This window comes from Erinaceus europaeus, chromosome 2, assembly GCF_950295315.1.
Source record: "Erinaceus europaeus chromosome 2, mEriEur2.1, whole genome shotgun sequence".
NCBI classification, from domain to species: domain Eukaryota; kingdom Metazoa; phylum Chordata; class Mammalia; order Eulipotyphla; family Erinaceidae; genus Erinaceus; species Erinaceus europaeus.
The window spans coordinates 36,764,071-36,776,209 of NC_080163.1; the positions used below are offsets into that span (position 1 = coordinate 36,764,071).

The following is a 12,139-nucleotide window of genomic DNA, read 5'->3' on the forward strand; positions in this document are numbered from 1 at the left end:
GTTGTAACATGCAGAAGAATGAAACTGAACCACTTTATCTCACCAGAAACAAAAATCAGCTCCAAATGGATTAAAGACCGGAATGTTAGGCCAGATACAATGAAATACTTAGAGGAAAACATTGGTAAAACACTTTCCCACCTAAACCTCAAGGACATCTTTGATGAAACAAACCCAATTGCAAGGAAGACTAAAGTAGAAACAAACATATGGGACTATATCAAATTGAAAATCTTCTGCACAGCCAAAGAAACTATTAAACAAAAAAAGAGACCCCTCACAGAATGGGAGAAGATCTTTACATGCCATACATCAGGCAAGAGACTAATAAACAAAATATACAAAGAGCTCAGCAAACTTAGCAACAAAAAAGCAAATGACCCCATCCAAAAATGTGCAGAGGGTATGAACGAAACATTCACTCCAGAGGATATCCAAAAGGCTAACAAACATATGAAAAACTGTTTGAGGTCGCTGATTGTTAGAGTAATGCAAATAAAGACAACATTGACATACCACCTCCCCCCTGTGAGAATGGCATACATCAAAAGGACAGCAGCAACAAATGCTGGAGAGGTTGTAGGGACAGAGGAACCCTTTTGCACTGCTGGTGGGAATGTAAATTGGTCCATCCTCTGTGGAGAGCTGTCTGGAGAACTCTCACAAGGCTAGACATGGACCTTCCATATGATCCAGTAATTCCTCTCCTGGGGATATACCCCAAGGACTCCATAACACCCAACCAAAAAGAGGTGTGTACCCCTATGTTCATAGCAGCACAATTCATAATAGCTAAAACCTGGAAGCAACCCGGGTGCCCAACAACAGATGAGTGGCTGAGAAAGCTGTAGTATATATACACAATGGAATACTATGCAGCTATCAAGAACAATGAACCCACCTTTTCTGACCCATCTTGGACAGAGCTAGAAGGAATTATGTTAAGTGAGCTAAGTCAGAAAGATAAAGATGAGTATGGGATGATCCCACTCATCAACAGAAGTTGCGAAAGAAGATCAGAAAGGGAAACTAAAGGCAGGATCTGACTAAATTGAAAGTAGGGCACCAAAGTGTTGGTATGCTTCTAATTCTGCTTCTAAAACCCCTTATGTTTCATTGGTTTAATCCCCACTGGTTCATGATGTCTTTTTGCTCAGCCCCCTCTCCTAGTGCACCCTGATTTCCACCAGTCTTTTTTCGCTCCACCCTCTCTATGTCACATCCTGTTTCCACCCTACTTGGAGAGTATATATAAGGACAGGATTGTGATTAGAGATAGCTTAGCTTAGATTGCGCTGCATTCCACATGGATAAAGAGATACTGCTTCCCAGCTCAGCCATGAGTCCCTGGTGGTCTCTCTCCCACCTGCGAAGCTAGCTAGCCTGGCACCAAAGTAAAAACCCTGTGGTGGGAGGGAGGGTGGACATGCGGCTTTCTGGGCTGGTGTGGGGTGGGGGTGGAGGTAGGTGGGTGGGATGGGACACAATCTTTTGGTTATGGGAATGGTGTTTATGTATACACCTATTAAATTGCAGTCATATAAATCACTAACTAATATGAGAGGGGAAAAATTGATTGTATGTCTAACAAAGGGACTTTTCAAAGCTAACCCAATTACCAAATAATGTGATAATAACAATAACTATCCATTGTCTTCTTGAACCCTTAAGACAGCAGGAACCTCACATTTCCACTATGGAGCCTAAACTTCCCCCAGTCTTGGGACCCTATGGTAGCGCCCAGTTTCCCTCATGCTTCTCCCAATTCTTATCCAATAATATTGTACCCACTGATTGCAACCTAATCAACACAACGAGTGCCACCCCAGCATGCTTCACTTCATACTGTGTCCAGAGACTTCAGGTGTGGAACAACAACCCTTCAGCTTCATCACTCGGGTGAGACCTTTCCTTTCATAGTATTTTCTAACTCCATCCCAGGTAGTTCACTTCCCAACAAAGTCCCAAAACCTAGATATAAGGCATCCATAAACTAGGGCAAATATATACCTGAAAGCAGTAGTACACTAGAGTTTGCAGTGAGTACCCCCTGCCTCAACACTTCATCTCCACTATTCCAGCCTTTGGGTCCATGATTCTTCAACAATTTGTTTGGCTTTGTATGTTAACTCTCTTTTCAGCCACCAGGTTCCTGATGCCATCAGGATGCTGGCTAGGCTTCCCTGGACTGAAGACCCCACCAATGTGTCCTGGAGCTCCGCTTCCCCAGAGACCCACCCTACTAGGGAAAGAGAGAGGCAGACTGGGAGTATGGATCGACCAGTCAACGTCCATGGTTAGTGGGGAAGCAATTACAGAAGCCAGACCTCCCACCTTCTGCAACCCACAACGACCCTGGGTCCATGCTCCCAGAAGGATAGAGAATGGGAAAGCTATTGGGGAGGGGATGGGATATGGAGATTGGGTGGTGGGAATTGTGTGGAGTTGTACCCCCCATCCTATGATTTTGCTAATGTCTCCTTTCTTAAATAAATTAATTAATTAAAAAAAAAAGAAACAATAGTCAAGCAACTGCCAAGACATTGGTCATTAGGGATTTAGGGGTGAATGAAAGGCAGACTCTCCTCTCAGAAAATGAATGACCAAATGGGTGTCCTTTCCTTTCACAGGAGTTACAGTCAACTGAAGACTTGAAGGGAGAGTTAGAAGGGATGAGGGACAAAAATCATGCAGGCTTCAGAGGAGTGAGAGTATGGTAAGAAAGAAGAAAACTGGGCTACTAGAAGGGAACCCTAGTACTATTACATCCAAGGCTCAGTGAACTCAGGGGGAAGCAGACAGGCACTGGTCTAAGGCATTCGTGTTACCCTACTGTACCTCCAACCCTATTTGGTTTGAGCCTTGAAACCATGTCCACTCCAAAAATCATGTCCACTTCCTCACATCTCACTTCACAAATATAGTTAAGAGTTTCTAAAAGTCATGGAAATGTGAAGTTGTAGTTACTGGTCACTTTCCAGCTTTGACCCTTGGTGGAGCTGGTACTCCTGAGTCAGGTATAATTTAAAACAAAGCATAGAAATCAGAAAGAAAAAAAAAAATCTTAGGTTTTGTGTTCCAGAGATTACCTATCTGGTTCTAAGGACTCATCAGACCTCTCAAGGATTTCCTGGGCCTATGAAACTGGGTAGAATGCCATAGTACCTATTAGCTTTATTTTCTCCTCTTTCAATTCCAAATCAAGTCAGAGCTAAGCAACCAAACTTAACTGTTTATTGCTAGGCCATTATGTCTTTTTTTTTTTTATAGGAATGACAATTTATCAAAATAGTTACAGTGCCCTCTATTATTTTCATTCTTGTAGAGTGCTTTTGGAGAACAATACAACTTCACAAGACAGTGGATTTTCAGACCCCAAACTACATGGAGTCAATCTGCAAAAGCACCCATATTCACCTGTTCCTTCTTTCCTACCAAGTTATGAGCATGACAACAAGACACAGGGCTACTTCAGGGATTCTCAACACTCACTTTGAACAGAAACAAGCAAAAATAATAAAATAATAACAATAACAATATTAACAATAATCTCATTTCATAATAGAAAGAAAAAGTTTATGTGATTTCAGCATGAATTAGCCAGTATGAGCCCGAAGTTTATGTACCTAGTCTACCAGCAAAGAAAGGTGCTGCTTCTATAAGATGAGGAGGTTACACATGGCAGAGCTCTGGTGATCTCTGGAGACTTTTTTTTTTCTTTAACATCTTTTACTAGTGATTTAATACTGGTTTACAAAATTACAAGTTACCAGGGTATAATTGCACACCATTCCTACCACCAGAGTTCTGTGTCCCCATTCCCTCCATTAGAAACTACAGAGATTCTCCCAAGGTCACAGATATGAATTGACTATAATTTCTATTATTATGTATCAATATCTATTTTTCTATGATCCTGCCTTCTCTCCCTTTTTAAGTAACACTTTCACCCTTCTCTCCCTTTTTAAGTAACACTTTCACCTGTCACTACTTTCAAATATCTTTTCTTTTTACCTATTCTCTCTCTGGGTACTGATGGAATTGGAATTCAGAGCCCTTTATAAATCTTCCTCTCACATCTCTCCCTGTCTGGAAGTATGGACCAAAATTCTTTTGGGGGTACAGAAGGTGGGAATTCTGATTTCTGTAATTGCTTCACTGGAGACTCTTAATCATCTGAAAACATGGAGTCCTAAGCTTCAATCAGGCTTTTTAGTGTCTTTAAACAAAAATACACATGGATTTCTTAGACCCAAGACTTACTACCTAGAGACAATTATAACATCAGGGCAGTGAGATTTCAAATGGCTCCGTTCGTGTATGATTCCAGAATTATATCTCCTTGGTGAATAATAAAAATTAATTCTAAACTTTCACACTCAGGGGCACTGATATGAACAGGACAGTATTAAAAACTTCTCCCTTTAAAGTTATTTCTCAAATTTACATACTCAGTGTATCCAATGCGAACACAAACACTACCCCATACCACCCACCTTCATCCAGTTTCCTCTGGTTTCAATATCCAAACAATGGAGTTTACTCTGTGGACACAGTTCAGAGGACAATGAATTCAGATCCAGAGAATGATTAGAACGTTTACCCTAGCACCAGATTATCCAAGAACTTTTTACCAGGGCTTCCAACACCACAGACAGCAGCAAACACAGAGACTGATATTGCACCAATATAGAGTATGGAAAGTATACATGTCCAAGCTCATAGTATATACTTCATAATAAATATTAATAAAATAACAGTAAACAAAATAATAGCTGATAAAGTGGCAAATATATGGTAGACTTAGGAGTTAATGTGTGATGTGTTTAATTTTTGAGATTGCCAGCCACTCTTTTTAGAAACAGTGCTACAGAGAAGGATATTTTAAGGATATAAACAAAGACCAGATGTTAGACAAAGAACTCATATTGGCTTCGGGATTCATCCTTCATTCCTGCAATAAAGGGGACTGATTGGCAATGATTCCATAAAACGTACAAAAGACATTTTCTTATTAGAGAATAGGTATTGCTGACAGTGAAAAAGGGAAACTTCAGCTTCCACTAAAAGATTTCAGAAATTACTACCCATATACACTTACTTCAGAGAATAGAAAATAAATATGCTAGAGTGTGGTGAACCAGTAAAGCGATGGCCATGGATGGAAGTCCCAACACAGTGCTGACGTCACCCTTGGCAAAAGAGTATGCAGTGGTCTGTGCAGGCACATGGTGGACTGTGGGTGGATCCAGCCTGTGCCGGTGTACAAAGAAAAGTACAGCCAGCCGGAACTCGTGCTTTTGGCTGTTGCTGTTTCTCATAGTCGGAAGCGTCTTGACAGAGATGCATCAGGTTCCGCCATGGCTACTTCTCCTGGGAACTGAACACATGTGACTCTGCTATCCAGTAAACTTTTAGACTCCTCTACAGCCATGAGCAACCTTTAGCAGAGCTGATAATTGTTTATCTTATGGGACTAAACTTTTGATAACTATATTCAGACTTTATAGACCTAGCATATTCTTAACCCTTGATGATGATTGTTTATTTTTCCTTTTACCTGTTTCACCCTAATAAACCCTGTATTGTTTAAACCAGTTCCCAGCTCCCACTCTGAATCCTTTTACATGCCACAGCATCCCCAACCAAAACCCCTTTTTAAGTTAATTTATAACACTAGTGGAATTGTGGCAGGAAAAATAAAAAACATGGAATTGTTGTCAAAAGGGAAATTAATTGGTTATTTCTATTTTAGCTTAGCTAAAGTTATAAAAACCTAACCAGAAATATTTCTCACATTGGCATTTCATCCCAGGTATTGAAATATCTCAAATCATAACTATTTTTATTCTTGCTGTTGTTATTTTTTCTGGATGAAACTAAATAATTACTTCAGATATCACTCAAAAATTAGATTACTCTTGAGAGACTATAAATATGATTGTGAATATGCATGTTTCCCAGATCCCTATCTCTGATACTTGAAGAGAGAAGACATAGTTCTCATAGACAAACCTAGCATTCAGCTTCCCCAGTTCTTAGAGGTAAGTGTCAAGTGTCCAACACTCAGAAAAGGCCACATGAAATTGAAAAGAACAGGCTGCCCACAAACTGAAGCGCCTCTTGGCTTCAGTAAACTACTTCCAAAATGTCAACACTGAGAATAAAATGGGTATGAATGCATTCTTCCTACCTTCTCTTCTTGAGACTTCAAAGATTCTTGAGTCCTGCAAGAAAAGGAACACTTTGTGTTTTTCAAGAATAAGTCATTGTGTGAATATATTTGCAGATATCCTCACTTTACAGACCCATTTGTGTACACACACACACACACACACACACACACACACACACTCACATAAACGTTAACAATCTCATAAGACTATAACATTCAGCAATATTGACTCTAAATTCTCAACCCACATATGTAAATGCAGGAAAATTTTTGCTTTAGTGACTTAATTTTATCATACAGTTTATTTTTCTTTATTGGAGGGATTTATTGGTTTACAGTCAGTAGTTTTTAATGAGCAAAACTCACTCTAGTGATCTCCCTTATATGGGCCAAGAGATAAGACAGACTCTCTTCTACCTATTCTTTAGATGGTGTAGGACATCTGGGTGGAGTGGGGAGAAAGTTACCTGTTTAGCAGCAATTTATCTGAATACCATTGCCCTGTGTAGGTTACTGAGTGATTATGCCTAACTCAATATTTGCAATGGGTGGGATTTTATTGACAATTTGGACAGCAAGAGCATAACACTAAACTAAGTAAAACACTTAGATTTTTCTAAATTAAATCTCACCATTTCTTGTCATCACAAGATGACAAGAAAGAAGAGCTCCAGGCTAACTAATATATATATATATATATATATATATATATATATATATATATATATATAGAGAGAGAGAGAGAGAGAGAGAGAGAGGGAGAGAGAGAGAGAGAGAGAGAGAGAGAGAGAGAGAGGGCAAAGAGGAGAGGCAGGCAGGGAAGAAGTAAAGAAGCCAGAGCACATAAGCTTCCTTGTGGTGGGGGCTGGGCTCAAATCTGGGTGGCACGCATGAGAAAGCAGCACACTATTCATGTGAGCTGTTTTGCTGGCCCTCTCACCTGCCTTCCATGTGCAGACCAATAAACAAAGGGTTTTAGAGGGTACATAGGTAAAATAGAGTCTCTGCATTGAAGATATAGTTGAGTTGAAGACTGCAGAATAAAAAAACAAGTTACTGAAAAATAAAGAGCTAATTTTGCCTTGACAAATAACATTCACATCAAGTTGGAAACAAAAGAATTTTTTATGAATGTCTAAAATAGTACTGAAGAGTGGAGAAGTTTTCAGACAGCAATAAGCAAGGAATAAGGTGCATTAGGAAGAAATAGATGGCTTCAATAAAGACAGGGCAGTAGGCAGGCATAGGGCATGCTCAGGAAGCAGTAAGAGGTCCAGTAAGAAGTCATAGAAGAAAAGTCTGGAAACTTGTACTGTGGTTTCATAACAATAGTTAGCATCTCTACCTTTCCTCATAAATGACCAAGTTAGGATAAAACAAATCTACATCGAGAATATGCTAGAAATTCATCTAGCAACAAGAAGATAAAATACCAAACTCAGGCCAGCTCAACCAAGATAACCAGCTGGCACCAATATATTTTAAGGAATCGACATTACCTTTCACATCTTAGTACTCTTATCTAGCACCCTTTGGGGGTGAGATGGAGGGTTGAAACTGAAGAGGCACTGAAAGTTTTATCCTTCTTCATCTCTGACAAGTCAAAAGCCCCAGGGAAAACCACAAGAAGGCACACGGTATAGAGATCAGCAACCCTTTTGCCCTGCAGAGTTACACAGCATATTCCTGGAAGTCAGTTTTTGGCGAAGCATCACCAGCTCCACGGACGGTGTGGAGAGTGGTAGATGCAGTGTGGTGTGCAAGCTGTGAAGCAGGTGGTGCACAAGGCCAGCCCAGATCCTCCCACACTGCTCCTTGGCTTCCTGATGTAGGGGGCTGGTGCCTCCAACCCTGGAATAACTGCTATTTATGGAACAGGAGGAATACATAATCAACTCTGACAGCTCTAAAAAAAAAAAAAGGACTTTATGGAAGTTTCATTGCAAATGCATAAATTAACGTTGGGAAAGCTGACTCTATAAAATGCTGCCCTTTCTTATCTAACACAGCATTGTTCTGTTTTGCTGAGTAGCAGCAACCAAACCCAGGGCCTCATATATGCAAAACACACACTCTACCACCAAGCTACGCCCCCAGCAACATGGCATTTCAAATTATTTATTTAGTCTGTTTTCACTTCTTTTGTTCAAGCGTATTTTCTACTTTTCCTGTATGGATTTTAAAGATTTTGTAACATTTGTTACCAAAAGGGGGGGGGGGTTTACAGACATAATTACAATTGATTTTTTACATATTGAATTTATATCAGTCTCTTGACTATTACAAACTATTTCTTATTGTTTGTAAAGACTCTTTCCATTCATTCTTTCAGGGTTTCCATGTGTCAAATTATATAATCAACAAATAGTGATTATTTCTCTCCTTCTGATTCTACTAGCTTTCTTTTATCTTATTGTATCAGCTAATTCCTCAATATAGTGTTATGTGTTGTGAGCACAGTGGGCATGCTGGTCCTGTTCTCTTTAGGAAGAGAAGTGTTAGTGCTTTCATATTAAGTAAGACGTTGGCTTTTGGCCCAAGGTATGTTTATTATTTTAATGAAATGCCTGCATATGGTACTAGGTCTTTGATATAAATCCATGGCCTTGCTTGCCCCCTTACCTCTTTATTTATTAACTGTTTCTCTCCACTGGAAAGGGAGTTGGGATGGTGCCAGTATTTTTTCTCACTCTAGCATCTCAGTGCCATCTAACTTAGAGCAGATACTCAATACATATTTGTTGAATAAAAAAAAAATGAAATGAAATAAATGTGTGTTTAATTCTGTCAAATACTCTCTGCATTTATGGAGATGATGATGATTTGTATCTCTTTGGCTCACTTAATATGATGACTTATCTAGTAGATTTTACAGTACTCGACTGTCCCTATATTTCTGAAATAAGCATTTCTTAATTGGGGTGCACTTTTTAAAATATGCTGTTGGATTCTGTTTGCTATGGCTTCAAATATACTTCTGCATTAATATTCATAAATGAAAATGGTCTATTTTAGGTGTCATTTTGTTCAGATTTAGAAACTGAATACCAGCTAAATATAATGAATTTGGAAGTTTTCCTTTTATTATGCTCTCAAACAGCTCATATTAAAATGGGGTTACCCTGTCTTTAAAGATTTCTTCATCTCTATTTCTGACATATTGTGTATAAGGGGAGCAGAGAGTCAGATGGGTTAAACATTTTGGTTGTCAGTTAGGATTTAAATTCCAAGGTCTGATTCCATAGTTTGTGTACATAACAGATTATAATGCTAAGTAATTCAGAGATAGAGTAAGATGTTGGCTTCTATATGAAATTAGATGAGATAGACTTTTGCTTCCAGCTGTAAAAGAATAGATTTTATTTAACCAATTCTTCTGCCAAGAACAACTATAAATATTGAATCAAAAACCAAAAGTTTTTCTGAGGCATGTCAAAGCAAGGAAGGTAGCCAGAACTGGAAGAGCTAATATTGGAAGAGAAGATAAGTCTATTGATCTGAGATCCCTGTCTTTCACGCTTCCCTCCTGGGGCATTAGATATTTTGCACAGGAGTTAAGCAGAAAAGTAATGCTCCAAAGTTTAAAGAAATCACACTGAACTTGGGACACCAAAGTTACTAGAATTTAAAGGTTTAAAGTCCAGGAAAATAAATCAAGAAACAAGCCCAATATTCTGCACACAACTTCCCTGACAGTTACAGGATCCTGTCTCAGCTACACATTTAAAGAACAAGAGAACGAAGAATAAATACAGAGGGGGTGGGGAGAGACAGAGAGAGACAGAGACAGACACTGGTCTCAAATAAGGTAAAAATAAAAGTACAGGTTTGTGGTAAACAAGATAGATCACCTGAGAGGGTGCTTTGTCATGCAAAGGACCCAGGTTCCTGTCAAAGTCCTATCACACTGGGAAAGCTTGGTGCTGTGGCCTCCCTCTTCCTCATTCTCTCCTTGAAAAGGAGAGAAACTCTCCAGCCCAAGCTACAAAAAAGTATAAATTTGAAGCATCATAGTATCATGTAACTAAGATGCCAAAAAAGACCTAAGAAACAGAGGCAATGTATGATTGGTGGACTTTCAGTTGAGATCATCTATTCACAAAGCATCTGCTGACCATCACTATGTCAAGGTCATCTGCCAGTATTCTGCGGAAGATGACAAGGTCGCCTACAGGTTGTACAGGTTTTTTTGTTTGTCTGTTTATTTTATACACAATGTCTTGGCATACAATCCAAAATTACTAGGTATGGCAGAAAATGGCATCAAGTTACTAAAATCCAACAAAAGCAGACAGTAGAAACAGATCTATAAATGTCCAGATTTCAAAATAAATAGACAACCTAGAGTAATTATGACCAATATGTTCAGGGAAAATAGAAAAAAATGATCCTGAGTCTAATCACAAAATTAGAATCTAATAAAAAGAAGCAAATGGGAATTCTAGAACTGAAACTCAATAAACTAAAATAATTCAATATATGCATCTAGCTACAGATGAACATAATGAAAAAGAAAAGTAAGGTAGAACCTTATTAGAAAATAAGCAGATTGAAGGTCTGATGGGGAAAAAGTAAGGAATGGGCAATTCAGAAAAGAGTATTAGAAAAATATGGGGCATGGCAAAAAGCTCTAATAAGCATGTAAAAAGACTTGAGAATGAAAGGATAGAAGATCAATCAATATCTAAAGAGAAACTGGTTGAGAATTCTGCAAAATCAATTCAAGGAATCAAGCCAGATATTTAGGATTATCTACAAGCCCCATGCATGATAGATACAAGAAAACCATCACTAGTTACTAAAAGAAAAATTGATAAGTATTCAAAGACAAAAAAGGAAATCTTAAACACAGCCAGAGGGTTATAGATTGGGTGGAAAGGATAAATAAACTAAACAACAAAGCAGCATCTCTAAGAGAGGTAGATACAATTTCAAGAGAAAATAATGGAGTAGTTAAATGAAATAGCATCTTTAAAATTCTGAAGAAAAAACAAACAAAAAAAAAACCTTGAAATAATACACTTACTCAAAATATAGGTAATCAAAAGTTAAAATAAAACTATAGATGAAGATGACACTGCCAGCAGATTAATACTAAGAGCAATACTAAAAAGAACCCTTTAGTGGAAGAAAAAAAAAAAACTGAGATGGACATATAACTATGAAAAATAAAAGCCAGCAAGGGTTAAAATAGACATATCTAATTGTAGCTGCTTAGCACAACAATAATGCCCTTTGAGGTAATAATACTTGCAGAACTAAAATGCATGACTGTGATCACAGATGGTGAGGAGTTCAAATGAAATTGAAATATAGTAATATGTCAAAAAAAAAGTAAAATTAGTGCTATGACATCAAATGAGTGGGATGATATAAAACTGACTAATCAAAAAGAAGGCAAGAAAGGGTAGGAAAAGGGAATAAAGAATTGAGAGACCAGGGAGATATCTCAACATGTCAGAACACAGGGCTTAGCGCTCTACAGTCCCAGAGGCTAGAGGGTACATCCCTGGTGCCACTGTAAACTAGAACTGAGAAGTGTTTGAATCTCTTTCTTGATCTCAAAAAATTAAATATATGTTTCTTATTTTAAAAAAACTAAGAGAATAACATGCCAACTTTAACCCATTTTTTTAAAAAAGGGGTGTGCTAAATAATCCAACTAAAGTACAAAAATTAAATGATAAGAGAAAATACAACATGCTGTTTGTAAAAGATAAACAGTAAGAGGAAGCACCTGACACATGTGAGAACAGCCTATATCAACAAGGATAAAGTGATTGTTCATGGGAGTGTGGAAAATAAAGAACCCTGACAACCACCCCACTGTGGATGGGGATCTAAACTGGTCCAGACTATAAGGAAAGCAGTATGGAGATTTCTCAAAACATTAAAGATATACCTACCACACAACTCAGCAATTTCAGTCCTAAGTATCTATTCCAATAACACTACAGCACATGA

At 38.3% G+C, this 12,139-nt stretch overlaps 1 protein-coding gene across 4 annotated transcripts in view; it reads right to left on the minus strand.

Moving 5' to 3' along the window:
• The window catches only part of FSTL4 (follistatin like 4), a 491,259-nt gene that overhangs the window by 441,592 nt on the left and 37,528 nt on the right, over positions 1–12,139 (minus strand). For all 4 annotated transcript variants that reach the window (XM_060178083.1, XM_060178087.1, XM_060178096.1 and 1 more), the window contains exon 3: positions 6,194–6,227. In XM_060178083.1, the coding sequence (XP_060034066.1) occupies positions 6,194–6,227 (34 nt within the window). The remainder of the gene's footprint in view (positions 1–6,193; positions 6,228–12,139) is intronic.